Source organism: Aspergillus pseudotamarii (genome assembly GCF_009193445.1).
Source record: "Aspergillus pseudotamarii strain CBS 117625 unplaced genomic scaffold BDV38scaffold_39, whole genome shotgun sequence".
NCBI classification, from domain to species: Eukaryota; Fungi; Ascomycota; class Eurotiomycetes; order Eurotiales; family Aspergillaceae; genus Aspergillus; species Aspergillus pseudotamarii.
Window position 1 is genome coordinate 206,359 of NW_022475053.1, and position 26,275 is coordinate 232,633.

Here is a 26,275-nt window from a genome sequence, read left to right on the forward strand (position 1 = left end):
AGGCATTATATCGAAGGGGCACAATTGACATAGAATAGGCATTGTAGACAATCTAAAATAATCATTCTAAAGCCAATATTGTTTTAAAATCAATCATTCGCATTCCGTGGGATTCCCATGTATACTAAGTACCAACTATTTCACCGGACCGGACGACTCTGCTCCTCATGGTCTTCTACTGCCCCGCCTTTCGCCCTCTTCTGTCCCACCGAATGACGGAAGAGTTGCTCCGTAAGCCTTTTCGGGTCTGACATCTTCGAACTGCTTCTCCCTTTTCTTCCGTCTCTTCTCTCTCCTTTCTTCTTTTCCTCTTTCTCTTACCTATATCTTCATCCTTCCATCTACCTTCTTTGGGGCAGTCATATTGATACTGCTATACTTACTACTTCCTTAATACCCCCTCAGGAAAAGTCCTCCCCACTCTCTCATAATGGCTGACCAGGCAGTGTAAGTACCCTTGAGGTCATCACGACCACCCCCCTCCCTGCTGCACTTCCGATCTCGTCCTCCCCGTTTATGGTGGGCGTCACCCTCCTTCGCAACAACCCTCACACATTTGGCGTGGGATCTTGGAGGTCATGGACCATGGTCCTAGACGATTGATAGCTTTGCGACAATCGATTGGATGACGTTCTGGTTCTCTCCCAATGTCATAGCCTGATATTGGATTGCGTCCATCTTCATACAATTCCCTCCTATTTTACTCTATTCTATTATCATTCTCCCCATTTCTGCCTTGTTTTTGCCCATTCATTGACAGAAGAATTTACCCACTGACTTCAGCGCCCGCTTGGCCGGCATCAATGTCGGCGCACCGGCGCGCCCTCTTCCTAGTGCTGACTTCGGTCTGATCGGTTTGGCCGTCATGGGTCAGAACCTGATCATGAACGTCGCCGATCACGGTTTCACTGTTTGCGCTTACAACCGCACAACTTCCAAGGTTGACCGCTTCCTTGACAACGAGGCCAAGGGTGAGATCCCAAACTCACCGATTAGTTGTAGAAAGATTAGCCAAGCTGACTATTATTCAGGTAACAAGAACATTGTCGGTGCTCACTCCATTGAGGAGTTCTGCGCCAAGCTGAAGCGTCCCCGTCGTATCATGCTCCTTGTTATGGCTGGAAAGCCCGTCGACCAGTTCATTGAGTCTCTCCTGCCCCACCTTGAGGAGGGCGATATCATCATTGATGGTGGTAACTCCCACTTCCCTGACAGCAACCGCCGCACCAAGTACCTTGCCGAGAAGGGCATCCGCTTCGTCGGCAGCGGTGTCTCTGGTGGTGAGGAGGGCGCCCGTTACGGCCCCTCTCTCATGCCCGGTGGTAACGAGCAGGCCTGGGACCACATCAAGGATATCTTCCAGAGCATTGCCGCCAAGAGCGACGGCGAGGCTTGCTGCGACTGGGTCGGTGATGAGGGTGCCGGCCACTACGTAAAGATGGTCCACAACGGTATCGAGTATGGTGACATGCAGCTGATCTGCGAGGTACGTCATCTTTTAGCCCGAACTATCAGCACACAGATCCTAACGTGCACTTTTTTTTAGGCCTATGATATTCTCAAGCGTGGTGTTGGCATGCCCGTCAACGAAATCGCCGAAGTCTTCGCCCAGTGGAACAAGGGTGTCTTGGACTCATTCTTGATCGAAATTACCCGCGATGTTCTTCGCTTCAACGACGACGATGGCACTCCCCTCGTTGAGAAGATCCTTGACAAGGCCGGCCAGAAGGGAACCGGCAAGTGGACCGCCATCAACGCTCTTGACCTTGGTATGCCTGTCACCCTGATCGGCGAGGCTGTCTTCTCTCGTTGCCTCAGTGCCATTAAGGACGAGCGTATCCGCGCCAGCAGCCTTCTCCCAGGCCCCACTCCTCAGTTCACCGGTGACAAGCAGGCTTTCATCGATGACCTGGAGCAGGCCCTTTATGCTTCTAAGATCATCTCCTATGCCCAGGGCTTCATGCTCATGCAGGAGGTAAGTCCACTTTAACCTGACCCACGTAACATTAGTTCTTGGCAGTTACTTATTTGAAATCTAGGCTGCCAAGGAGTACGGCTGGAAGCTTAACAAGCCTTCCATCGCCCTTATGTGGCGTGGTGGCTGCATCATCCGCTCTGTCTTCCTGAAGGACATCACCAACGCCTACCGCCAGAACCCCAACCTTGAGAACCTCCTCTTCGACGACTTCTTCAAAGCGGCCATCGCCAAGGCCCAGAACGGCTGGAGAAACGTTGTTAGCAAGGGTGCTCTCTGGGGTATTCCTACTCCTGCTTTCAGCACTGCTCTCAGCTTCTACGACGGATACCGCACTCGGGACCTCCCCGCCAACCTGCTGCAGGCTCAGCGTGACTACTTCGGTGCCCACACCTTCCGCATCAAGCCCGAGCACGCCAGCGAGACCTACCCTGAGGGCAAGGACATCCACGTTAACTGGACTGGACGTGGTGGTAACGTGTCCGCCTCTACCTACATTGCTTAAATTAAACGAGGATACGACACTGCGCTGGACGTGAAACTCTACCCTGGACCGAGATGGTAATAGGATAAGGCAAAATTGCGAGGGCTTGTCGGGCTCCCGCATCACATAGAATGATTATGATAAAGTAAAAAGAAATCGGTTCATCACCCTGTATTTAAATGCTTTAGTCCGCTTTTTATTGATGGAAACGGATTGAATGAATATGTTCTGATATTGTTCATGATGGATAGCACAGCGGATGGCTGATTCTGCTAGGTTAAGAAGAGTAAGAAGTATTGACTTGTAGAAATCAAAGGGCGACTTGCAGCCCCTCTCCAGTACTAAAGTGTGAAGACTGATGAGGGCCGGCCGTCGTCACGGTAGTGTCTCCGCCCGGACTAAGCTGAATTGGGATTGATTGGTCGTGCACCTGAACGTCGACCTCACCCAACTTATCGTTAGTGGGTTAGCTGGCATCCTTTGACGGAGCACCACCACACCTCTCTTTGACTACGCGCCAGCAGTCTGAGACAATATCCTCGTCTGCTTGGCCATACCCTTGTCGACAGGCTTCTTTTCTCCTTCCGTGTTGCTTCCGTCGCTCCTTTTATCATATTCCCAGCTTCCGGCTACGTCCCACCCTGCTTGATCGGGGCACCAGCTCCTGTTGTTACTGCGAATCCACAGTAGCTTATAACCCCGCGGCCGGGAAATTGTTGCCTGCTACAACTGCAAAAATCGTCTGGTGTAGCGTATTGTCCCTGCTGGGCTGATTGTGCAAGGCGATCTTTCGTTGCCTTCCGAGAAGCAATTCAGCTGCACTCTTGCATAAGCGGGATCGGACTCTCCCTTTCATCCCAAGTGACAAAGCTTGAAAATTGCTTAGTCTGAGAGGGTGGCTTATGGCAGAGAAAAAGCGTCACGGTGCCGGAGTGAGAGCGTCATCGCAAGGAGCTTCTAGTGCCACAGGTCAGGGAATGGCCGGAGCTATGGTTCCTTTGGAGGTCGCCTTGAGCGGTGCAATTGGTGCACGGTAAGCAGCTACTTGCTTTAAATTTCTGTCTGCTACGGCGACTTTTCAAAGGGCACGAGGCCCTTTGAACAGAAAACGCTCGTACAAGACAGAATGATCATCGCTTGTTGGTGCTAACTCTATTGTTATCTCAACAGCGTTCGCATCACTACTGCTCCGGTCTCCACAACGATTGAGGGAACTTTGTTTACGGCATGCCCAATCACGAACCTTGTTGCTATTAACACTGCCGCCGACACCAAGCCGACCGCAGGTGATTATCGTATCATCCCGATCTCGCGTATACAGTCCTTCCAGCTTCTCTCCCTTGCTCCATCATCCACCAGTGCGGAGGGACCTTCTTTCGCTGATGCCGTGCCATCTGTGCATGCGCTCGACATTCGGGCTTTGAAGACCCGAGAGGCTAATGCAGTGGGTAAACTGCAAGAGGGTGAGGCGAAGCGTGGCAAGGGGGTTACTCGCGAAGCTCAGGATCTGTTTGATGCATTTAGCCGCACAATGCCCACAAGATGGGATGGAACAAGCATAATCGTGGCCGATGCAGTGTCAATCGCCGCGCCGTACCGTGTGGACGACTGTCAGCCATTGGTGGCGGGTGACACTGCTGCTCTTGCTAGAGTGCGCAAGGTGGTATGTGACACTCCTTTACTCCTTTCGCTGAATATCTGACGAAGGAAACGCTAATTACAAATAGCTTGAAATGGAACGCAAGAAGATCGAGCTGCGTAACGCCAGTGCGACGATTGGTACAGTCAATGCTTTCTCGCGGTCGGCTTCCGCAAAGGCATCTACCAACCCAAACCCATCTCCAGGGCCTGGAGCTGCTGGACCACGGAAGGGCGGTTGAATATAACGCTTCAAATTAACTGCCAAACTGAAGGGACCCCTTTCCATATAAGTCGCACGGGATGAAACTACCCATGAGCGCCACATCAGGAAAGGGGGCTACCGCGGCAGAGGGAATGCATACGTACTCCTCAATGTGAAGCATACTAACGGTCGTGCGGAGCTACTTTTTTTTCTTTTTATTTTGAAGGAACCACGAGGAAGGTACACGTGGTATAAACGAAGTAGGGAATACTTTGCTATCTAACTGAGAGAATGTTGCCGGTGTTGGGATACAAGGCTGCCTCCTGTATGTGTCCTGTATGTCTGCAGCCCGGGAGTGTGTGGTATCCGATACGATGAGGTGGTGTTGGATTGGAGCCTTTACATATGGTTTGGCTTATCCATTAGATTTACTCTTAGAAACAGATCTTTATGAATGAGATGACCGACTTTGCATTTTTTTTTTGTTCCAAACTAGGACCACAGGCATTTGAGTCAATGCTGCTAAATTTAGCCCTATCAAGGGAGACTAGAAGAATAAAGCACTAGTAAACAAATCCCCAAACAATCGCCCGAACCTCTCTAGTGAATTACAACGTAAAAGTAGACGTGATACAATAACCCAAAACCATAAAATTAAAACAAAGTCACCCCATGATCTTCACACGCACCCCTGCAGCTCACCCTATGAAGACACTAAAGTCCACGCTAATGCATGCATGGAGCCTGAATGCTGACATCGTGTTACCCGTTTGTCTGTCCATGGAAACCACCCTCAACATTTAGTAGATGGGTTTCTGGCAAGCTGAGGTAGGACAGGACCGAGAGAATCCAGGTAAGGTGCTATTCTGGGTGTGTCGTTTATTCCGGGGTCGGTTTTATAGTAGGGTATACTGGGGCTTGTGATATTGGTTTATCTTGCTGTTCAGGGGTTTTCCTTGATTGTTTTTCAAGGACTAGGGTTTATGGGTGTTGTGGGATGCTGTTATGGTTTCTGGGGAACTTGGTTGATTTGGTGTTGTGTTTGGTGCGTCTCCTACTACTAATATCACTGGTTTGAAGATGGGAGAAAGTAACCGTCGACGACTATATTCGTAGTTCGAGTTTTAACTGCTATCCATGTTCTTCCGAAGAGTATATGGTACTGCAAGTGGTGATTTTATGGATTTAACATGTGAGTTCACATTAATTCTCCGGCATTGACCGTGGGACACACGTTGCATTTAAGCTTCTGTTTAGGTGTGTTAAGGGATATGTATGTCTTATAAAGGCCCCGGGGAGACGAACACTGGCTCTTTGTAGCCCTGTTCCGCATTGATATATACCCGAGGTACCTTGGTATATCCGGCTCATTGATAACTGCTAGTTTCTCTTCCAACATGAGTTGCTTGCAATATAAAGTACTCACTTTGCCACCGAGCGTAGCCCATGCAGTATGGTTGCCAGGACTATGTCCGGGAGGAAAGGCGGGAGGGAAGACTATTGCCCATACCCGTCCCAATCTTGACAGGAGGTTGCAGTTTAAGAGTTGAAGTGGCTGGCCACATGTTTATTGACCTATCGATTTAGTTTTATATGATTTGATTTTTTTTTTATTATTATATTCGTCTGCACATCGGCTGCCGAGCGGTTCTCCTAGGCAAAAAGGCAGATGGCCCGAAGTCTCAACAAAACCATTGTCGTCACTTGACAGGTCGAATGAGGTCAGTACTGCTGCTTGCTTAAGCTTGCAATCTGGAGAAGTGCGCCGTGTTTCCCTTTATCTTTCGGGCAAGCGAACCAGGGAACGGCATGAAAGTCAAAGACAAGGTTAGCAAATGTGATCCAAGGTACATTCTAAGCTAACAGGGGACACGGGAATGCATGTTTACCGTGGCCTCGCCCCATTTAGCTTGCGTTATAGAGTGGTTTCGACTGACGATAAATGTCAATTTGATGAGAAATGTACAAGTTGTTGCGATAGAATGCATTATCATACTCCCTCCCCGGGCGAATGCAAGGGCGACCATGGCAAACTATGACACCAGCGGGTAGGATGCTTGGATGTACAATGACATGATGATGGCTATCCCTGCTGGCGATGTCCCTGTGGTGATGGAATTACAACATCATCAACTATCCACCCTCGGGTCAGATATGTCCAAAGCATGGGAGTCTGGGAGATCGTACCGATCATATGTCATTGTCTGGAACCCCAGTGGGTGTTTTCCCTGTGGCGAATCACAGACATTGTCCATCGGGACGGGACCAAATGGAACTAAAGAAATTGAGCCGGTTCTTCGACGCCAAGAAGTCGGTGTGCAACGAAATGGAGTTCAGGCCAAAAACTGATGCCTAATGAGAAATCATGAGTTGGCGGAAGGATTGAAAGGTCACTTGCAACAACAACAACAAAAAAAATATGGTGTATCTGATTCACCCACTCCAATAGTCGACCTTTTCGTTGAACCTTCGGTCGCTGACCTAACCAATCGTGGGATCAACAGTCCGTGAACATCTCTTCTTAAGAACCCGGCATATGTAACAATAAATGAACGACCCCGGATCGTCCGGAAAGGGACCAAAAAAAAAAAAAACCAAAATAAATTAGGGACCCAAATATCTGCAACCCCCGCTTCCAACAGACGAGGATTCTCGGAAGATGAGAGGTCCAAGAGCACGATACCAGAGAAGACCCTGAAGGATGTGTGTGATCACAGATCACTATCAAAACTAGTCTAGTATGAAGTTTGTTGTATAGTTTACAAGTAGTTTGTTTAACCCCCCTCTCTTACTTATTTTTATTGAATTTTTAATTTTTAATTTTTATTGTGATTGTTACTTATTATTATTATTATTATTATTTCTATACTTACTAAACATGACCCCTGTTTGAAGCTGTTGTTTCGATTACTGGATCAGGGTTGCTAAAGTGTTTAGTGCTGTGGACTCAAATTCAAGACGGACGTTCTGGTTCGTATTCGCATCTATCGGTGGTGGCGGTGGTGGAGAGTAAGATTAAGTGGATTCAGCGATAAGTCAATAAGTCATCATACTACTAGTAGTCTAGCATTTCATACCAACAATGCCGACAGGAATAATTTTCATTAAAATTTCAGGAGAGCAGGTCTAGTTCGGGTCTAGTGTCACTGCTTTGCTCTCTTCAAAAAACCAAAACTAAACTGACGGCTGACCCTGCAAATCGACCAAATCACTGCAACTCCTTTCCTTTTTGTTTCCCCAAAGCCCGAAATTTCCATGAAAATTGACGCTCCTTACAATACATATACATACTTTTTTTTTTTTCCCATCGAGTCTGAAAGGTTGTGTTGCGCTGCTGGGCTATTGCTGTTGCCGCTGCTACTACTGCTGCTTCTGCTTGCTACTACCCATCTTATGCTTCTTCCTATCGCCCTTGCATGCTCCACGGGCCTTTCTTTGCTCCTTTTGTCTTGAATTCCTTTCCTTTCCTGTCCCTCCCTCCTTTCATTAGTTCCCTTTTCTCTCAGTTTCATCTCCTTTGACACCTATCCGGGCCAGCCCTGTTGATTTCCTCACCGATTCTCCTCGTTCCTTTCCGGACTTCGTGTGCTCCCCTTCCGTGTCCATCCTCAGTTGCTGCGACAATTGATCGTTGGACCACGAGTGTATATTTCACGTTGATCTACCACTGATGGAGTCATTTACATTCTAGCGAAAACTTTCTTTTCTTCCCCCTCCTCTAACCACTTTCCTTGAACTCTTCCCTCCCTCCCCCCTGAAGACCCTCCCCCTCTTTCAACAAGCTAGCATTCCAGGATGGGTCTATCTCCCTCGGGAAATCACCATCGCCGGCGGAGCTCAGTGCTCACGGGTACCGGGGGCCCCTCACAGGTAGGCCCGACCGAGCAGAGGGACGATAACCCGCGCACCAATGGCGACTCTGTCAGCTATAAACGGGAAGAACAGAAAGCCGCCGAGGACGCAGACGTGTCCGACCTCTCGTCGATCGCTGAGAGCTCCGAGGACGACCTCCAAGATGATGAAGAGACCGGTCTGACCGCAAAACAGAGACGCCAGCGACGGCGGCGAAGAAAGCAACGGAGACAGTTGGATGCTCGGATCGCCGGAGTCAAGGGTTCCCAGAGTGATGTGTTCTCGGTTGGGTTGGCGGATCGAAACGTGATGAGGAGGCTGTTGGTCAACGCAGGGTTGATTCTGATGTGGTATTTCTTTTCGTTGGCGATATCAATCGTGAGTACCCCGGTATCCCTGGGACATCAGATAGCATTGAAGGAGCGTGACACAACTGACCATGGCAATGTGTGTTGCAGTACAATAAATGGATGTTTTCCGAGGATGATGTCGTCTTTCCCTTTCCGTTATTTACCACCAGTTTACACATGCTCGTCCAGTTCTCACTATCATCCTTCATCCTGTACCTGATTCCTTCGCTGCGCCCCCGGGCGCCCGCGTCATCGCCTTCCGGATCACCGATGAGGCAGCAAGATGGGTCCGAGAATAGTGTCGTATCGAAAGCATTCTATTTCACACGTCTTGTTCCTTGCGGTGCAGCAACTTCCCTTGATATTGGGCTGGGCAATATGTCGTTGAAATTCATCTCTCTCACGTTCCTTACTATGTGTAAATCATCTGCTTTAGCCTTCGTCCTACTATTTGCTTTCCTCTTCCGCCTAGAAACTCCGTCAGCTAGGTTGATCGTTATCATCGCTACAATGACTATCGGTGTCGTCATGATGGTCGCAGGCGAGACTGCTTTCAACATTCTCGGGTTCCTGCTAGTCATCGCATCCGCTTTCTTCTCGGGCTTCCGATGGGGCTTGACACAAATCCTTTTGCTGCGGCATCCAGCTACGGCTAACCCATTCTCTACCCTCTTTTTCCTTACTCCCGTCATGTTTATCTCCTTGATTACTATCGCGCTGGCCGTGGAAGGCCCATCTCAGATTGTTACGGGCTTCGTCGCTCTCAGCGACGCTCATGGTGGCATGCTTGCGACCTTTCTCCTCATATTCCCTGGTATCCTGGCGTTTTGTATGATCTCATCCGAATTTGCGCTTCTCAAGCGTTCATCAGTCGTCACATTGAGCATCTGTGGTATCTTCAAAGAAGTGGTCACGATAAGCGCAGCAGGTGTGGTATTCCATGACCAGCTCACACTCATAAATATTGTGGGTCTCGTCATTACCATCAGCAGCATCGGTTCCTACAATTATATGAAGATCTCCAAGATGCGTGCCGAAGCTCGGAAGGGCACGTGGGAGCCTGAGCCAGAGTCGGACTCGGAAACAGAAGACTCGGATCCCTCCCGAGGTCGCGGAGGATATCACCGCGTTGCAAATCCGGAAACAAGTATGCTACGCGCTTCGTCGGATACACGTGGCGATCAAAATGTCAACATTACGCCCGCTGATGATTCGATTCTTGGTCGGCGGTCATTCCGTGTTCGAGCCAGCGGTGCCAGCAGCAGCACACAAGGGCTTACTATTTCTACCGCTAACTTAAGTGACCATGATAAAGTGTGCTCGCCACGAGTGTCTGCCCCATCTCCTTTGAAGTCAGCGCCACCGGTCGTGGTCTCTGCCGAATCTGAACTACAGAAAGCGGGACGAAGTCTCGGTACGGGAAGTCAGCTTCAATCGTCGCCTGAAAGAGCATCCTCTCGCGAGAGGCGTTAGGCTGGGTTGCTACCTCGTTTTAGCGGTTCTTCTATATTCCATTGTGCTGGACGCCACGGCTATGGTTCGTCCCGCACTTGCGCTTTCCCTCTTCCATGCCCAGGTTTCATCTGGTTGTTTTAGGGGTTCGCCCCGATCAAATCAGAACGAACAGGTCGAGGGGCCGATATAATCGCTTGGATTCAGAATTTCCAAGTGCGATATCGAGGCATGGCGCTCTCATATCTTTTATATCAATTGCAACACTTCAAGGATTGCCTGGAAGTGCCCAGGGAGTCTCGCATATTCTGGCCGAGTCACTCATATAGACAGCGATTTGTGTGATACCATGTTTACCGTATCTTCCATCGAAATAGGAGGTGTATCTACGTCTTTTAGCATTTGGGCCCCAATTTCGTGGCTTTTGAGTTCTACATACACAATACCCACTTCAATTACAATTCAGGAACTAAGTTATCCTGAATGACAAACTTCATTAATGGATTCTGCAGGCTGCCGCATCTGTATTTGGTAGTTTGCATAAATCTTATCCAGAAGCTTATGGAGCTATATCACGCGCCATTGCACCTTAAGAGTAACCAAGCTGTGTATGAATACATTATAGATAAGTAATGGACACCATTTGTGCTGCAGATGGTGACGATCATAAATCGTTGCCCACCGCTACTCGGTGTGACTTTGACATCCTTCATCTTCACTGTCATCATTCGAAACCTTTTTGTTTGCTTTGCCCTTCTTTCCTGCTCCGTTCATCATATCCATCAACGTTTTCTGGCTTTTCTTCCCGGGACTCTTGGTTTTCTTTTTCTCTTCGGCTTCTATTTTCCGTTCGTATTGCTCCTGCTGTTTCTTTCGCATTTCGCGTCCTTCTTCAGCTAATTGAGCTTCAAGGGCACGGAATTCTGGACTTTCGGGGTCCATCCCGATCAGGGATTCGAGGAGTTCAATCTCCCGGGCCCAGACGGAGGGATCAGCGACCGTAGGCTCCTTTGCACTAGCCGGTCTTTTCGGCTGTTTCTTCTTGTTTTTGGGAGTGTCCGCCGCGCTATCGCTGTCTTCTTCGCCGCCCTTTTGCGCGGAACCCTTAGATATCGCGGACACCGGTCGATCGATAGGCGTCTCAAGAACCATAGGCAGTCCCTCGAAGCGGGGTTCGTTCATGACATTGTGAAAAGCCCTGAGGCCCAAGAATCCTGTCCCGATGTTTGCATGAAGATCTCGTTTGCTACCCCGTGGTGCTTTGGAGTCGTTTAAGTGAAGAGCACGGAGATGCTGCAGGCCAATCACATCTTCGAACTCTTTCATAAAGGCTTTGAATCCTTCGGGCGAAGCAAGGTCATATCCTGCTGCGAAGCTGTGGCAGGTATCAATGCAGATTCCGATGCGAGGATGATACTCTTGTGGAATCATGGCGAGGAGATCACGGAATTCAGTCAGCTTGCCGCCGATTGTGGTTCCGTGGCCGCACATTGTTTCAAGAACAGGCGTGACTGTTGACGTAGCGGCAAGAGCATTGGTAAGTGCTTTAGCCAGTCGTGATAAGGCATCGGAGAAATTGCTCTGGTTTGCACTTCCTGGGCTGTTTGCTCAGTTAGCTTCAGGGTGACGGGAACGTAAATAAGGTCGGTTGGTATGTACTTACTGGAAGTTGTAAAGGTTGATGCCGAGTGCTTCACAACGACGAAGGTCATCCAGGAAGGAATCGTAGGCTTGCTTCGCCTTGGCTTTATCTTCTTGGGCCAGGTTGACGAGATATGAGCCGTGAGGGAGGATATGCTTTGCAGCATCATATTTGTTTTCTATGCATAGACGGCGGAAAGTATCTCTGTGGTCATCTTGCAGGGGTGGGTTGTCCCATTTCCTTTGCGACTTCAGGAACAAGGCAAATGCGTTGCCGCCAATGTGCATGCTGTTGTTGATGGCATTGAAGACGCCTTTGGCCGCACTAACATGGGCCCCTACGCACATGCGCAGCCCCTGTGTCCTGGCCCTCAAGGGTACCATCTCTAGCTCCTTTTCCTTCTTCGTCTTTCTTTTCTTTGGAACTGTTCCTGTCACTACCGTCTTTTCATCTGCTTCTTCATGTTTTGTCGCACCCTCCTGATCAAGCTCTCCCTTGACAGTGGCCTTTACTTCCTCCTCGACCTCTTCTTTGATGGAGAGTACTACACCCTCCTCGTTGCTTCTTGGCGCACCCTTTTGAGACTGTCCAGTCTGCGACTTTCGTCCTCTGGAAGTAACCTTTTCTTTCGCCGGCGAAGGCGGGTTCCCTAGAGCCTCTGTTGATTTGACGCGTTTCGATCTCCTTAACGGGGATTTCGGCTCGTGGTTGCCCTCAATCTTTCGTTTATTAGCTCCAGGGCTTTGAGGCGAGCGCGGTGGCGATTGAGAGACAGCACTAGTCGCCGCTTTACGGGATCCACGGGGAGGCATAGCAGCGTTGTTTGGTATGCACTACTATCCAAAGTAGCCTTTAATTCCCTTGTCGTCAAGGAGCTGGTGGAATATCTCGACCTTGCCGATAGAGGTGTTAATGAACGAGAGTCGATTCTGCCGGTGTTAAAAATGACGCGTTTGCGCGTAGCGTGCCGGGCGACCGCCGCAAGCCGCACTGATAATTAAGGGCCCTAAGGGGTCGCTACACTAGGAGAATATTGAGTTCCCCAAATTAGCATCTTGTTTTGGATAGCAGAGATGTACAATGCGTCTATTTTATGATATCGATTTTCTTGATCATACAAAAGGTCTTTGGGAATCAGTGACCTGTGTTAGCTACAATTCTTACCAGAGCCACGTATCAGAGGTACAGTACATATTTCAGGTACATGGTTGATGCGGTGGTTTACGGATGAGAGTTAGAAAATCGAGCTTTTATCTAAATATCACACCAAATGCCCCCAGGGATCCAAAAGGTCGAGACTGTCTTATCGGCAGTTCTTGGAGCCAATATTGCCTCATATGGCATAACTCCCACGTGACACGTTACCGGGACAACAGGAGGGATGCTGTTTATCGATAAACTCAAGAAAAAGAATCTCCGCTCGTTTTCGATCCCTCCGCAAATCCCTGACGACAATCATCATCCACGACCCTCCGACTAATCTTCTACAGCGAGCTTCAATTTTTATCAATCAGTTTGTCGAATACATACTCGCCAATTCCCGCTTGGACGCAATATACTCGGTACATCTCGCCGCCATGGCGGCCCAAGAAGAAATCGTCGACTTCGATATCATCGAAAACCAGAAGGAGAACATTCAGTCCTTGCCCGGTGGCCGCTCAGCAAGGGAGCTGGCTCGTATCTTCTCGCCAAGAGGCCCTGAAGACAAACTATATTCCCCATCACCGAACGACACCAGGACTGTGAACGATGCCATCAGACAAGACTACGAAGCAGAACTGCAGGCAATAGGAGAGTCAGATGACCCGCTCGATATTTACGACCGTTATGTAAAATGGACATTGGACGCATACCCATCCTCACAGGCTACTCCTGAATCAGGTCTTCTGCCATTACTGGAACGGGCAGTGAAATCCTTCCTCACTTCGCCTCACTATAAGAACGATCCTCGTTACCTTCGGTTATGGGTCCATTACATCCGACTTTTCTCCGACTCGCCAAGAGAAACCTTTGCCTTCCTGGCACGGCATCAGATCGGAGAAGGACTCGCGCTATTCTATGAGGAATTCGCCGCCTGGCTCGAAGGCGCGGGACGATGGACGCAGGCGGATGAAGTGTATAGACTTGGTGTCGACCGGGAGGCCCGCCCTGTTGAACGACTGGTTCGGAAGTATCGTGAATTCCAACAACGCTATGAACAACGAACACAAGATAATGGACCCTCATCTCCTGCATTGCCCGCAGTCCGGCCGGCACTGGCTGCCAAGGTGGACCCCTTTGCTGCGGCGGCAGCCCCCTCACCGGATCCCCAGGCACAACGAGCGGCCCCAGCTGCTGCAGCGCCTAAGACCAAATCTGGTAAACCCAAAATGGCCATTTTCTCTGACGCCGACTCGGCAAGCCAGCCTGCTGTCTCTGGACAGACCAAGGGATGGGATAGTATTGGGTCAATGAGTGATCGCCGGAAGGAGAACAAGGTGGAAGCAAAACCATGGGCGGGAGAGACTCTGAAGGCTGGAAAGAAGCCTGCTCCGAAGGAAAAGATGACCATTTTCAGGGATGAGGTGAGTAACGATTTTCTACCTTTTGTTTTTGTGTTCCATATATTTACGATCACAGGACTAATTGGTGGCATGAACCCGGCTTGGTTTACGATTATATGTATGCAGTCAAATCAAAATTCACACTTGAAAGAGTCAATGCAATCAAAGCATGTTCCAGAGCATCGTGTAAGGGAAGCGGTAAACCCGCGTACGGGAAGACGAGAGCGTGTTTTCGTCAATCTTGAGGCAGTATACCCAGATTCTAAAAACCCAAATATTGAAGTCAGCTTTGAAGAACTGCGAGCCATGCGCCGTGGCTGGATGGACAAGAAATGGCGACCACAAAAAGAGCCTCTGAGGCAGATATCGGGCAATGAAAACTCAGTTGGACTTGATCCGGCCCGAGCACTACCTGATGAGTTCAATGAGAAGTTGACTATCAAGGCAGCAGATATCTCGGCGCAGCAGCAAGCTCCGGAATCAGATGCCCATCATGAGGCAAAGGCTGGTAAATCACGAAAGTTGAAGCTTCGTGAAGTTAAACAGGAGACGCAGACGGGTGAGGCTGCTTTGCACAGACCCAATTCTTGCATATCGTGGTAATACTAATCGTTTACATAGTCAAAATGAAGTTCGACTCTCCAACTGGGGGCAAAATTCGTCGTAAGAGCACAGCTGAGCCAACAATGACGATCCACACTCGCGCAGCAACGGACGAAATCTATAGTATTTTCAACCAGCCACTCAAGGCAGAAACAGAGGCAGCTGAAAGTAGCGACTTCGATGACGATGACTACACAAGCGCTGGGGAGAGCACCGTAACGGGACACATATCGGCTGCTTCTAGTGATTTCGGTGATGACGACAATACGTTTCACAGGCCCCTTGATGAAACCGTTGGGGATGGTTTTGACGATAACACTCGAGCTGAAAGTGTTGTGGACGGTGAATGGACTCAGTTCTCCGCTGCCGACGATTTGGCCGGTCTTCGCTCACCGGGCATGGAGTCGGTGTCGCAACAGCACACAGATGAGAGGGGCAGCATCGATGGCGATGATTTTGAAGACAACCAAAGCCGACAAAGGTTTATCCCAGAAATGCCTGACGATTACAACCCACCATGCGGCCCATACCGAGACCCAGCGATAGTTGCCCAGAATCGCTTGCCCTTCATGACCCCAATCGTAGAACAAACTGAGCATTCCCTCGCATCCCTGACAGCAGCCAGGAACCACTTGTACAATGCAAAGACTCCGTCCAAACCTCAGATGGCAGATCTTCTGTCGACCCCACTGATCGACGGAACTCCTCGTCAAGGAGATACTACGATTTGCTTGCCTGAAGACGTTGCGCTGAGTCCGACTGCAAAGAAAGCATTGTCTAGTGTCAAGTCAGCCTCTCCTTTCGGCCGTAAACATCGACAGGGACCGATCATCCAGGATGCACAATGCAATCCTACGGACAAAGCAATCCGGAACACAATTCTCTCAGCCTTGGACCCACCACTTGCGTCATACGCAGGATATCACGGTCATATGGAGACGGATGCCCATTATGCCTCTGACATTCAGAAGTTCATGAAGGCTCAGCCAAAGCGTTCCCGAAGTGGGGACGAAGCGTCATTTGAATTGCCCATCCTTGAGCTTCCCGGCGCAGAAAGAAGCTATATCATCCGGCGGGAGCTTGGAGCTGGTGCATTTGCCCCTGTATACCTAGCGGAGAGTATCGATAGCTTGCCCGCCGATTCTGACGACGAATCCGAAGATAGTAACAGTGGAGGCTCGCAGCTGACCAACAGTAACAAGTCAACACGACGGAAGCCTCGCTATGGCTTTGAGGCTATCAAGATGGAAGTTGGCCCTCCAAGCCCATGGGAATTTTACATGATCCGGACTGCGCATGACCGCCTGAACCAACGACCCGGTTTGTCGCGCGCGGTGGACAGTATCATCGATGCTCACGAGATGCATGTGTATAAGAGGGAAAGTATCCTTGTCGAAGACTATCGCAGCCAAGGAACCCTTCTGGATCTTGTCAATATTGTCCGAAATGAGCAAGTCATAGGTGGCGGCCACGGCGAAGGAGGCTTAGATGAGGTCCTTGCTATGTTTTTTACCGTGGAGTTATTCCGCACTGTGGAGGCCCTTCACGCATGTGGTATACTGCATGGCGACATCAAAGCCGATAATTGCCTTGTGCGGCTCGAGGAGAAAGCAGAACCTCCATCACTCATCGATCTTGGCGATGAGAACGCTTACGATCCACGCGAAGTGCATTACTCTCCTCGCGGATCATACGGCTGGCGCAACAAGGGCCTGTCTCTTATCGACTTCGGTCGTGGCGTAGACATGCACGCTTTCCAGCCATCCGTTCAATTTGTTGCGGACTGGGAGGCCAAAAAGCATGAGTGTAACGAGATTCAGGAGATGCGGCCATGGACTCACCAAATCGATCTCTATGGGCTTGCCGGCACCGTCCACGTCATGCTTTTCGGAAAGTATATCGAGTCGTCCCCTCTCCGTCAGAGTGAAGGTGCATCTCCCAATGGTCCTAGAACGTATCGAATTCGAGAATCCTTAAAACGGTACTGGGAGCGGGAGATCTGGAACGATGTCTTCGATCTGCTTCTAAACCCTAGTGCAGAGCGATGGGTTCAGATGGAACTTGAAGGCAACAACAACCCCGCCGCAACTCTGTTCGATGAGAACACGCCCACTTCGCCTATCCTCCCCGTTGTCAACTCCATGAGATATGTCCGAGAGAAAATGGAAGTCTGGCTAGTTGCAAACGCGGAAAAGAAAGGCCTGGGTCTCCAGCTCCGAAAGCTTGAGGCCATCTTTAACGAGAGAAAGAAGAAGCTAGAAAGGTCTTGATCTGCTTCAGCTTGACCTGCCTGTCTCTCGCCCGTTGTATCTACTTTCTCACGATTGCTTCACGATTTTCTATACCCCCCTTGTTTTCACTCCAGCGTTGGCGTTTTGGTCGATGTCTTTTGTTTTCCCTTGTTTTGTGCTTAACGCCTTTCTGGTCATTGTTGCATACCTTTTTAATATTAGTTCTTGCATTTTAAGTTGCATATTTGCACATTACTCAGTATTCAAGGTTTCTTGATTAATCTCTTGCCTTGCTGCCCTTGCAGGAAGTCACGTGTAACAAACTAGTCTATACTTTGATGTCTATATCAATTCTAGTATAATAATATTATAGTAAACTATGGCTATGTGGTAATATGCCGACTCGCAGTAGTCACGCGTTGAGTGGCCGTTCTACCGCGGGAGGTATAAATAAAATCAATCAACCTATCATTTATCCCCTCCCCATCCTTCATACTAGGACGCCGAGAAGGCAGAAACAGCACCGATATAAGGCTTGAAAAGTGCAGCTGCGAATGCATCCACCTAGCAAAGTAAGAATTTCTAGATTGCGCCCGGGTAGATCACTTCGGTTTTAGATGGAATTTGAATAAATTGCTTACGTGGAATCGGCGAACTCAGCCTTATCTTATTCCTCAAGCCTACAAAGGCTTCACCATCAGTCGCCTGGTATTGTGGCAGCCACCAATAGATCACCATGCCTGCGACTGGCAATATCTATGCTTGGATGGACGCGCATAAGAATATAAAACTAGAAAAAGACGAGCACGGTGGCCTGAAATGGCTGCTGGTCGTTGATGATACCGAACGCAGCGCCTTGGACTTCGCCAGAGATGCTAGCACTCCGCAATGGCAGCTACAGGAGGCGGTTCAGCTAGAATATAAAACATTATGGGATCAATTTAACCTATACCACACCTGGTCGCTTACAGAAGCGGCCAAGCAGGGCGATTTGGTCGCGGTCCGACGCCTAGTGGAGGCTGGTGCCGAGATCTATATGCAAGATGATGGCAGCGAGAACAACTACTCCGCACTCCGAATAGCGGCTCGTAAAGGACACGATCGTATGGTTCAATATTTTCTGGACGCGGAAAAGGACAAGCTCTCCCGTCATATATATACCCCGGAACGACTAGAGCGGGCAGTACGAAGTGGAAACCATGAAGAGGTGGAGCGCATGATTCCAGAGCGGGACTTCATCTCTCGATCGTTAAGTGCCAAAAGCAAGGCGTTGCGTGAGGCAGCTGAGTGTGGGAACCTGGAGCTTCTTCAGTTGCTGTCGGCAAATGGAGCTCAAATCAATGCCAAACGGGATTACCCCCCGTATATGACGGCCCTGGAGTCTGCGGCCCAGGGAGGTCATTTGCCGTGTGTGCGATATCTCCTGCGACACGGTGCTACCACGGCTCCCCAAAGCTCTCATTCTTCGGCGCTGAAGCGAGCCTCGGCCGGGGGCTTTTCTGACGTAGTGGATGCCCTCTTGCAAGCAGGGGCAGCGCCCAATGATGACAATTCCCTCCATGCAGCAGCATTTGGGGGTCATCTGGAAATTGTCAATCGGCTGGTGGATGCCGGCGCCGATATCGATGCAAGTCACGAGTACGAGAACAGCTTCCGAGACGGACATCTCACAGCGCTACAGGAAGCAGCTCGCGGAGGGCATCTGAATGTGGTTGACGCACTTGTGCGGATTGGTGCCGATGTGAATGCGTTACCTCGAGATCGAGGTATGACCGCACTCCAAGCAGCGGTTTCCTGTAATTCCCCGGAGATGGTGAGATATCTCATCGCCGCGGGTGCCAATATCAATGCTCCCGCCGAGGAATGGGGTCGCACTGCTCTCCAGAAAGCAGCCGAGGTTGGTAGTATAGAGATAGTGGACATGCTGCTTGATGCAGGAGCAGTACTGGAAAGGTCGGCACGCCGATATGTGCAAGACGCTCCCGCACTAGAGTTAGCGATCAAAGGTGGACATCTTAGTGTGGCGGCGAGACTTCTCCAGAAGATAGAGAGAACGGGAGAGCAAGCGCAGAAGCATTGCTATGACCCCCTAACCCTAGCGCTGCATGCGGCCGCCTTTCAGGGCTACGAACATATTGTTCGCCGTCTATTGGAAGTTGGAGCACCGATATTGGAGCTAGACAGCCCAACCCTTTTGGTCCCTCACACTGCATCCAATGGACACACTGCAATTGTGAAAATTCTTCTTGATGCTGGAGCGGAAATGGATGGCACCTCCTCCCGATATTCTCGCACATCACACTCCACGACCGCATTGCAGAGTGCCGTGGCTGGTGGCCACCTGAGTACCGCCCGTTTGCTTCTTGAGTATGGAGCGGACATAAACGCTGCCCCAGCGAGAGTCAAATCGCCCTTACATCTGGCCTGTCGGAATGGGGACGTTATCATGGCACGTATGCTGTTGGATGCCGGGGCGAACATTCATGCCTTGTCGTACTCTGGAAAATCAGTGCGCCGATCGGCCGAGAAAGGTGGCAGCGTAGAAATACTACAATTGCTTAACATGAGAGAGGCTCTAGAGCCTTCCGACGGGAACGAAACAAAGATACTTGACGTGTCCACTATAGCCAAAAGGGGGTTATGTTCAACCTGTTTAAGATTACCCCTGGAGATATTCACTAGTTCAAAGTGGTCACGACGTTTCCAACCTTGGTTCCACCCATCGCTGGTATCCCTCGAAGAAAGTGCTCGAGGGGGGTGCCCTTTTTGCCTCTTTTTTTGGAAACAGCTGGGCATCAGCGTGATTTCGATTCCTCAACCTAGCAGAGTCCGAATATTTTACGCTAGAAGTTCCACCGACGACGTTGCCCAGATGTTTAGTCAGGTAGATGAGCCATATCCCAAAGATATTGAAAGACCCAGAAGTGAACGCGCAGACTTCCAAGCTTGTGTAGAACCTTTTGACGGTAAATATCAAACAATAATTCCTACTATCATACTCTAATGCTGACTGGCGAGGCACAGGAAAGGTCAAGGCGCTCCCAGGCAATACCCAGTCTGCCGAGACATACCAGCAAATTGTGACCTGGCTCCGACAGTGCATCCAAAACCATCCCGCATGTACTGTAGGCTCCAACGGTCGTTTCCGACCAACCAGGCTAATTGACCTGACGGACTGGGGCCGCGGAAGAGCCGCGAAACTCGTTGAAAGCAATAGCATTCATCGCGACCAGTCCATCCTATATATAGCCTTAAGTCACCGGTGGGACGGACAAATCACCGCTGCGGCGTCCACAACGTCGGAGAACATTCTCCCACGGCTTGAGCAACTGACCGTTGATACGTTGCCACGGAACTTTGTACATGCGATGGAAGTTACATATGCGCTCAAGATCAACTATCTTTGGATTGATTCGCTCTGCATTCTCCAGGATTCAAGAGAGGACTGGGATCAGGAATCATCCCTGATGACCGAGGTGTATCAGAATTCCTACTGTACAATCTCAGATCAATCGGGTCAAACCAGCTCGGTAGGGCTGTTCTGTTCAGGGGGCGTACAGAATGACTCGGTCGAATTTCGATGCAGCTCCCTAAAGGGCCGGTCGTCTAAGATGGTTCGTGCAGTGAAGGCCCAACCATCATGGGTCACTCTGTTCAAGCGAGGTCCGTTACAAAGTCGCGGCTGGTGCCTGCAGGAGCGGGAACTGTCGCCACGAGTATTACATTACACTCCATCGCAGGTTCTTTGGGAGTGTCGCGCATTCAAAGCATCGGAAGGCTGGCCGACGAGGGATATCTCCAGTGAACTTTCTAAGGGCCACTCCGGACATAACCTCCGAATCCTCGACCGTATCCAGGCACTAGATACTCATGAGGTCTACGCCTCGTGGTTAAACACCGTTCGGGATTACGCGTCTCGCAGTCTGACCAAATACGAGGACACATTCCCCGCCCTCAGTGGCCTCGCTCGCATCGTGCATGGATATATCCACTGCGACTATGTGGCGGGCATGTGGGCTGCTGACCTGCGGAGGAGCATCGCATGGGCACCCGACGAACACATGAATGACACCCGCTTCTCAACCTCGCGACATGCCACGTACGTTGCTCCTACTTGGTCCTGGGCGTCGGTGATGGGAACGATCAATTTTTACAAGGCCAAGGCGCTATCTCGGGATGTATCCGAGGAGACTGCTGCCGTTATTGACGGCTGGAGGATCACGCATTTGACTCGAGATCCCTTCGGCCAGATCGCAACGGCAGAATTGCATATGACTGCCCCAATCCTGACGGCGGTTCTTGACTACCACTCGGCTGCCTCGTATTATTACCTTCACGGTCCCCACGATACGGGGAGTAAGTGGTACGGACAGATGGCCTTCGATGTCGAGGTTGAGAGCGTATCACTACAAGTGGTGTGGTGTATCCCTCTTTTCACCAGTGATACTAGGGGCGGTATCGGCCTGGCCCTAGTCCCCGTTCAGGGCCAGGAACACACGTACCGACGGGTTGGACGTATCTGGGAGCTGGAAATGTCTCATTTCCAAACGCTGGAGAGACAGAGTATCGTCCTCATCTGATCATGATCATTAGAGCGAGGATTAAAGAGCTGATCTTTGTGTTGATAGATTTGAAGTTGACCATTCATATTTAGTGATCTAACCGAAACAGGAGAGCGGACATCGGGTCACAGTTAATGGACGCGCCGCGACGGTGACTCCTTCATTTTCTCAGTAAGATACTATCATACTTCTAGAGTCGGGGTGAAAAGGACCTCCCACTAAGCTATATAGAATTCTAGAAAGAATAAAGAGAGTCAAAGTGCTATATTCTTACTAGAACCAACATTCAGTTCGGCTGAGCTACCGAAGCTCCGTTATACTTATACTCTCATCCCACCACCGTCATATTACTTTCAATTTCATATATCTATAGCGGACAGAGACCCCGAGATATATTCTAGCTTAAGGAAGTCCTTGTAGTTTGTTGGAACATGGGCTCTACCTGTGTTTGGCTGGGTGCTACAGTTCACTAGTGAAATCTCAACGAACCACTAACCCTAACTCAGCTCCACTTTCTTAACTTCTATTCAACACAAGATAAAAAGATCCAAGAAACACTACAAAATGTCTACCAAATTACAATTACTTAAAAAGAGCAACAGTACCAAGAAGAAGATTGTAAAAGAATGATCTCATTTCAAATATCAAACGCTCAGGTACTTCAAGACATCGGCTCATCCCTCATGTCATCATATCAAAACGTCTGGTTCGGTTCAGTTCATCTAAAGAATGCAAGATGCAAAAGATTTGAATGAAAATGGAAATAAAAATTGGAACTGCAGAAAGAGGCTAAATGTGATGTGATTCTTTCAAAGACGGGCGAGAGAAAAGTAATCAAGAGATTGGCTTCGTTTCAAAATGCTATCTGATTTTCTCGACATGATTGAGTAAGTCAAATAGGTTGGTTTGAGTTGAATGCAATGCATGTTGAAAGATAAATGAGAATGTAAAGAAAAGAAAAATGAAAAAAGGATAATGGAAAATGAAAAATGAAAAAGGTTCAACTGAAAAACAGCTCAGTGTAAATCAATCAGACTGGGACTGAACGGAACGCTGCAGAAGGCCGTAAAAACGCTTTCGTCACTCAGCAGCATCATGGTCGTTTCGTCTATGTCGTTTCAATCAATATCGGCGTCTCTCCATTCCAATCATCACGCATGCTGAGAGAAAAGATGCAACACTGCTCATCATAAGACAAAACAAACGGTGTGATGATTTTTGCAAATGTTGGTGGAAGGGATTCCAATGGGAGATAGAGGGAATGGGGAAAGATGAAGACGGTTCAAAGATAGACGCGGGTGGGTGATTTTTTTCCATTTCTTTTTTGATTTTCGGTTGATGTAGTCTGTATTCTGTCGATGTATCCTGTGTGTTGAAGAGAGTGAATTGGTCGGTTTGGAAAAAAGGAAATTCAGAGAGTGTACGACTGCATGTTCGGTGGAACCCCAATGAAACGAGACTAGAGAATGGTGTTAATGCAGCATGGAGCATGCATGCTATCCAAGGCGGCCGTACATTGGGTCGTTCGATATCCGATGCTGATGAGATAGTAAAGAGAAAAAAAGAGAGTAGTTGATGTTCGAATTTAAAAGAAAATGGAAATGAAAACTGTAAAGTTCTGTCGACTTGGTTGAATAATCGGCCAAAGTTGACACGCACATTTGTGTCCAGCTTTGACGAAGCATAATGCACTTGTGTCACGCAATCCGACACCAAAGTGGGTTAGGGCTTGCATCGTGGGACTACCCAGATATCGAAGGTAACCTCGAAGTTGTCATGGTTTTGGTTTTTTTTGCTTTTTTTAAATTGTTTTGTGTCGTTGTTTGTCTTAGATTGTGAGAGCAGGAGAATATTGTTCTTTTTTTGTTTCGTTTTTGTCTTTCAATATCATTAGTCGTTAATGCCATTTCTGTCATTATTTCGCTTGGTCTACAAAAGCCAAGTCACTTTAGATCGTCCAGGTCATTAGTCAAGGAGTAATTCGAAGTCGACACGATAATCAAAACAGGCCCATCAAGACATGCCCGTAAACAGCCAATTGCGCTCGGGCAAAGAAATACCAGGCTTATTGTCTTGAGTAAGACATGTTCAGAATCTGTCTCCGGATCCGCTCTGCATCCGATAGACCAGGTTCAGTGGGATCGTATGGCAGGGTATTCAACGTTCGCTGTCCGCCAACCTGAGCTGTCTGTCTTGCCTGAGGCAGAAGTCCACGTGCGAATGGCTCTGAACGGGAAGGTGCATGCCTGATAAACCTGGCCGGCGAATCGCCGGCTCGTTTAGGCGGGTCGATCTTAAAAGGTGAGCCAAGTCGTTTGATGGCCTCCCCGCTAAGGTTCCGCAGGTGAGGAGCGGGCTTTTCCTCACGATGGCTGTCATCATTTTTAGATGAAGACGATGGTGGGGAAAAGAGCTGGTTAAGGCCACCAGAATTAACCGAGCTCATCGTGGCTCCACGGTTTCGAATTCGTATGCGACGCTGGCCAATGTCATTGAGTTTTCCTTGTCGGAAAAGCTCCTCCAAGTTTTGTCGCGTTTCTTCATCACTCGGAGATTCTGCGGTTGTCATTGACTCGCAAGCAATATTACGGTTGTCCGCATTTGCCAATAAGTCCATACGGGGAGGTGACCGCAACCGAGAGCCTGTAACATGAATCGTTTCTCTTCGAGCTCTAGGCGTATGGCGTTGGACACGTTTTTTCGAGTTATTAGGACCCCACGTGTGATAGGTAAACGGAGATCCCAGTCGAGGTGCTATCTCCCGTTCATCAAAGCTAAACGGTCTATTTGCGAATGGGTCGACCTCGCCATGAGGAGCGTTACACGGTACAGGCTGACTGGACCATTCGCCACTATTATTACTGGGTGGTTCCTCCATCGCCAGCTGCGTTAAGGGCCCAGGGACTGAGCTGGAGACAAGAGATATGCCTAGATCGCGCGTGGCGTAAACTGCCGAGCTACTTGTGGGGACCTCTGCTTGGGACGATTCTCGTGATGAGTGAGAAACCATATCCAAGGCGGGTGTCGGGCTTCGGGACATCATCAGCCTTTGGTAATGCGGCGCGATACAGAATTTCCTCTTGCACAAATATTTTAATCTCCTCCTGGTCGACGCCTCCGATCTGGGCCATACATTCTTTGGGGTGTCAGTTTTTGGAGTTGGTGTTGAGTTACCGCTCGCATATTGTTGCGACGTGGAAGGAAGCTGATTGGTAAGTCTGTAACGCATTTTTTCCCACGTCTTCTTTGCTTCTCGTGCTACTCGGTGAGTGACCCCCAAGGGCGGGATGCTTCCCGGCGTCATTTTAAATGGGGTGATTGTAGGATCCTGGAGGTAAATCTGATACGTATTCCATAAGTGATTGTCCATATCCCTTGTCCATCGTTCTCGAGTTGGGGGTTTGTTCCGCCGGAACTTGGGCACTGGAGTTGATTCCACGTGTTTTGGCTGGATTTCAAGGAAAAAGGGATCGAAACTGTCGCTTTCAATGCTCGTACAGCTTCCACCCACTGAGCGCCGGGAGGCAAATGTTTCAATTGATGAAACTGAAGAATCGGAGCAGGAGGAGCCAGGGCGTTCGATGGTCTCTCCTATATTTTGAGGATCATCCGTTGACCAGTATCCTGTAGATTGATCGACTGGGGCCGCGCGGATCTGGGCAGGTGGGGTCTTTAACGCTACACGATCCCGCGGAGGGGCCAAAAAGCGGTCATTGCTCGTAGGTATGGATAGACATGCCTCAGGGTCTGTCGCATCGTGAGAAGAAGAAAATTCAATAGATGGTAGCGGGATATCGGATGGGTTAGGGTGGAAAATATTGCGATCGTATTCAGCGTGCGCAAAGACATCCGTCCCTGAGCGCACTCGGGACCTGCGCAAGCGGCAACTGGAATGGCGCGGGGGCGGCGGCGGAACGTCCAGCTGGATTGAGTTGCGTTCCGGAGTCCTGGGCTCCCCTATTGAAGGAAAAGTGAAGTCTTTCGGCAAGGTGCGAGAAAGACCTTGCCGTCGGTGAGTCATGATGCGCGGCGTTCCCGTTGTATCTCTCACCGGTATAGAATCAAGCCGGGTAGCGATGATTAAAAATTCTCGGTTGATTCGGTTGTCTCAGTTCCAATCTTCCTATGCCAATATCATTTCGCTTCCTTTAAAGCCTTCGCACGTCCTGAAAGGTATAATCTTCGGCGTCAAGGGAAGCGCGGACTTTCGATCCAATGTCGCACACGCTCTTTAGCCCAATTGAATGCGCACCCGAAATTCCTATCCTAGCAGTCCACCAGTAGTTCGTAAGAGTCAATAAGGGGATTTTCTAGAAGGAAATATCTTGGTTTTCGTCAATGATGCAGCTTCTTTGGTCAAACTTGAGGCAAGGTTGACAAGGCGCGTAATTTCGGGAAGGGATTCGTTTCGTTAATCGTAACAACAAGTATGCGGAAAACAAACAAGGAAATCAAACTCGTCAAGGTGTGAGTGGTCGGAAGGATAGCAAGCGATCGTATTTGTGTGAATGTCGACGCGATGCGATATAATCTTGACTTGTGATCACATCTAGGGGCGCCCGCGCTTCATTGGTACCTGAAGATAGCCGGGGACTATAGAGAAGGCAAACCCGTCATTGACACACAAAACGCCAGACCAACACAAAAGAAACGACAAGGAAATTGAAAGGGACGGAATCTACGAGCCACGCGCTCGTAGGCAAAAAAAAAATAAGTCAAGGAAAAATAAAAAGGAAGA

General features: G+C 49.4%; 7 protein-coding genes across 7 annotated transcripts; 5 read left to right on the forward strand and 2 right to left on the reverse strand.

Moving 5' to 3' along the window:
• Positions 1 to 143: 143 nt before the first annotated feature.
• On the forward strand, positions 144 to 3,217 carry BDV38DRAFT_294287 (NADP(+)-dependent, decarboxylating phosphogluconate dehydrogenase). The gene is made up of 5 exons (XM_032062463.1): positions 144 to 447; positions 784 to 971; positions 1,032 to 1,486; positions 1,547 to 1,975; positions 2,040 to 3,217. The coding sequence occupies exons 1-5, from the start codon at positions 431 to 433 to the stop codon at positions 2,478 to 2,480; spliced, it is 1,530 nt and encodes a 509-aa protein (XP_031911926.1). The 5' UTR covers positions 144 to 430; the 3' UTR covers positions 2,481 to 3,217.
• A 144-nt stretch (positions 3,218 to 3,361) lies between these two features.
• BDV38DRAFT_284543 (anticodon-binding domain-containing protein) lies at positions 3,362 to 4,339 on the forward strand (the record flags this gene model as incomplete). The annotated part of the gene is made up of 3 exons (XM_032060295.1): positions 3,362 to 3,492; positions 3,630 to 4,122; positions 4,187 to 4,339. 3 exons carry the CDS (start codon positions 3,362 to 3,364, stop codon positions 4,337 to 4,339), a joined length of 777 nt encoding a protein of 258 aa, XP_031911927.1.
• A 3,617-nt stretch (positions 4,340 to 7,956) lies between these two features.
• On the forward strand, positions 7,957 to 10,309 carry BDV38DRAFT_123737 (putative nucleotide-sugar transporter). Its single transcript, XM_032051152.1, has 2 exons — positions 7,957 to 8,532; positions 8,613 to 10,309. The coding sequence occupies exons 1-2, from the start codon at positions 8,098 to 8,100 to the stop codon at positions 9,975 to 9,977; spliced, it is 1,800 nt and encodes a 599-aa protein (XP_031911928.1). The 5' UTR covers positions 7,957 to 8,097; the 3' UTR covers positions 9,978 to 10,309.
• Positions 10,309 to 12,617, reverse strand: BDV38DRAFT_123747 (DNA-(apurinic or apyrimidinic site) lyase APN1). Its single transcript, XM_032051153.1, has 2 exons — positions 11,620 to 12,617; positions 10,309 to 11,556 (listed from the first exon to the last, which is right to left on the reverse strand). Exons 1-2 carry the CDS (start codon positions 12,408 to 12,410, stop codon positions 10,641 to 10,643), a joined length of 1,707 nt encoding a protein of 568 aa, XP_031911929.1. The 5' UTR covers positions 12,411 to 12,617; the 3' UTR covers positions 10,309 to 10,640.
• Position 12,618: 1 nt separating this feature from the next.
• Positions 12,619 to 17,288, forward strand: BDV38DRAFT_294293 (protein kinase BUB1-like protein). The gene is made up of 3 exons (XM_032062464.1): positions 12,619 to 14,162; positions 14,268 to 14,700; positions 14,763 to 17,288. The coding sequence occupies exons 1-3, from the start codon at positions 13,176 to 13,178 to the stop codon at positions 17,012 to 17,014; spliced, it is 3,672 nt and encodes a 1,223-aa protein (XP_031911930.1). The 5' UTR covers positions 12,619 to 13,175; the 3' UTR covers positions 17,015 to 17,288.
• Positions 17,289 to 17,711: 423 nt separating this feature from the next.
• On the forward strand, positions 17,712 to 21,555 carry BDV38DRAFT_284547 (ankyrin repeat-containing domain protein; the record flags this gene model as incomplete). Its single annotated transcript, XM_032060296.1, has 2 exons — positions 17,712 to 19,941; positions 20,000 to 21,555. 2 exons carry the CDS (start codon positions 17,712 to 17,714, stop codon positions 21,553 to 21,555), a joined length of 3,786 nt encoding a protein of 1,261 aa, XP_031911931.1.
• A 1,760-nt stretch (positions 21,556 to 23,315) lies between these two features.
• On the reverse strand, positions 23,316 to 25,960 carry BDV38DRAFT_123809 (uncharacterized protein). The gene has a single exon (XM_032051154.1). The coding sequence runs from the start codon at positions 25,556 to 25,558 to the stop codon at positions 23,603 to 23,605; it is 1,956 nt and encodes a 651-aa protein (XP_031911932.1). The 5' UTR covers positions 25,559 to 25,960; the 3' UTR covers positions 23,316 to 23,602.
• Between the last annotated feature and the right edge of the window lie 315 nt (positions 25,961 to 26,275).

Coding starts and splice junctions, on each gene's coding strand:
- BDV38DRAFT_123809 (XM_032051154.1), bottom strand. CDS start 25,558: ATGACTCACCGACGGCAAGGTCTTTCTCGCACCTTGCCGAAAGACTTC.
- BDV38DRAFT_123737 (XM_032051152.1), top strand. CDS start 8,098: ATGGGTCTATCTCCCTCGGGAAATCACCATCGCCGGCGGAGCTCAGTG. Junction 8,533..8,612: donor TTTCGTTGGCGATATCAATC/GTGAGTACCCCG, acceptor TGTGTGTTGCAG/TACAATAAATGGATGTTTTC.
- BDV38DRAFT_123747 (XM_032051153.1), bottom strand. CDS start 12,410: ATGCCTCCCCGTGGATCCCGTAAAGCGGCGACTAGTGCTGTCTCTCAA. Junction 11,557..11,619: donor ATCAACCTTTACAACTTCCA/GTAAGTACATAC, acceptor CTGAGCAAACAG/CCCAGGAAGTGCAAACCAGA.
- BDV38DRAFT_294293 (XM_032062464.1), top strand. CDS start 13,176: ATGGCGGCCCAAGAAGAAATCGTCGACTTCGATATCATCGAAAACCAG. Junction 14,163..14,267: donor TGACCATTTTCAGGGATGAG/GTGAGTAACGAT, acceptor ATATGTATGCAG/TCAAATCAAAATTCACACTT. Junction 14,701..14,762: donor TAAACAGGAGACGCAGACGG/GTGAGGCTGCTT, acceptor TCGTTTACATAG/TCAAAATGAAGTTCGACTCT.
- BDV38DRAFT_294287 (XM_032062463.1), top strand. Junction 972..1,031: donor CCTTGACAACGAGGCCAAGG/GTGAGATCCCAA, acceptor ACTATTATTCAG/GTAACAAGAACATTGTCGGT. Junction 1,976..2,039: donor GCTTCATGCTCATGCAGGAG/GTAAGTCCACTT, acceptor TTTGAAATCTAG/GCTGCCAAGGAGTACGGCTG.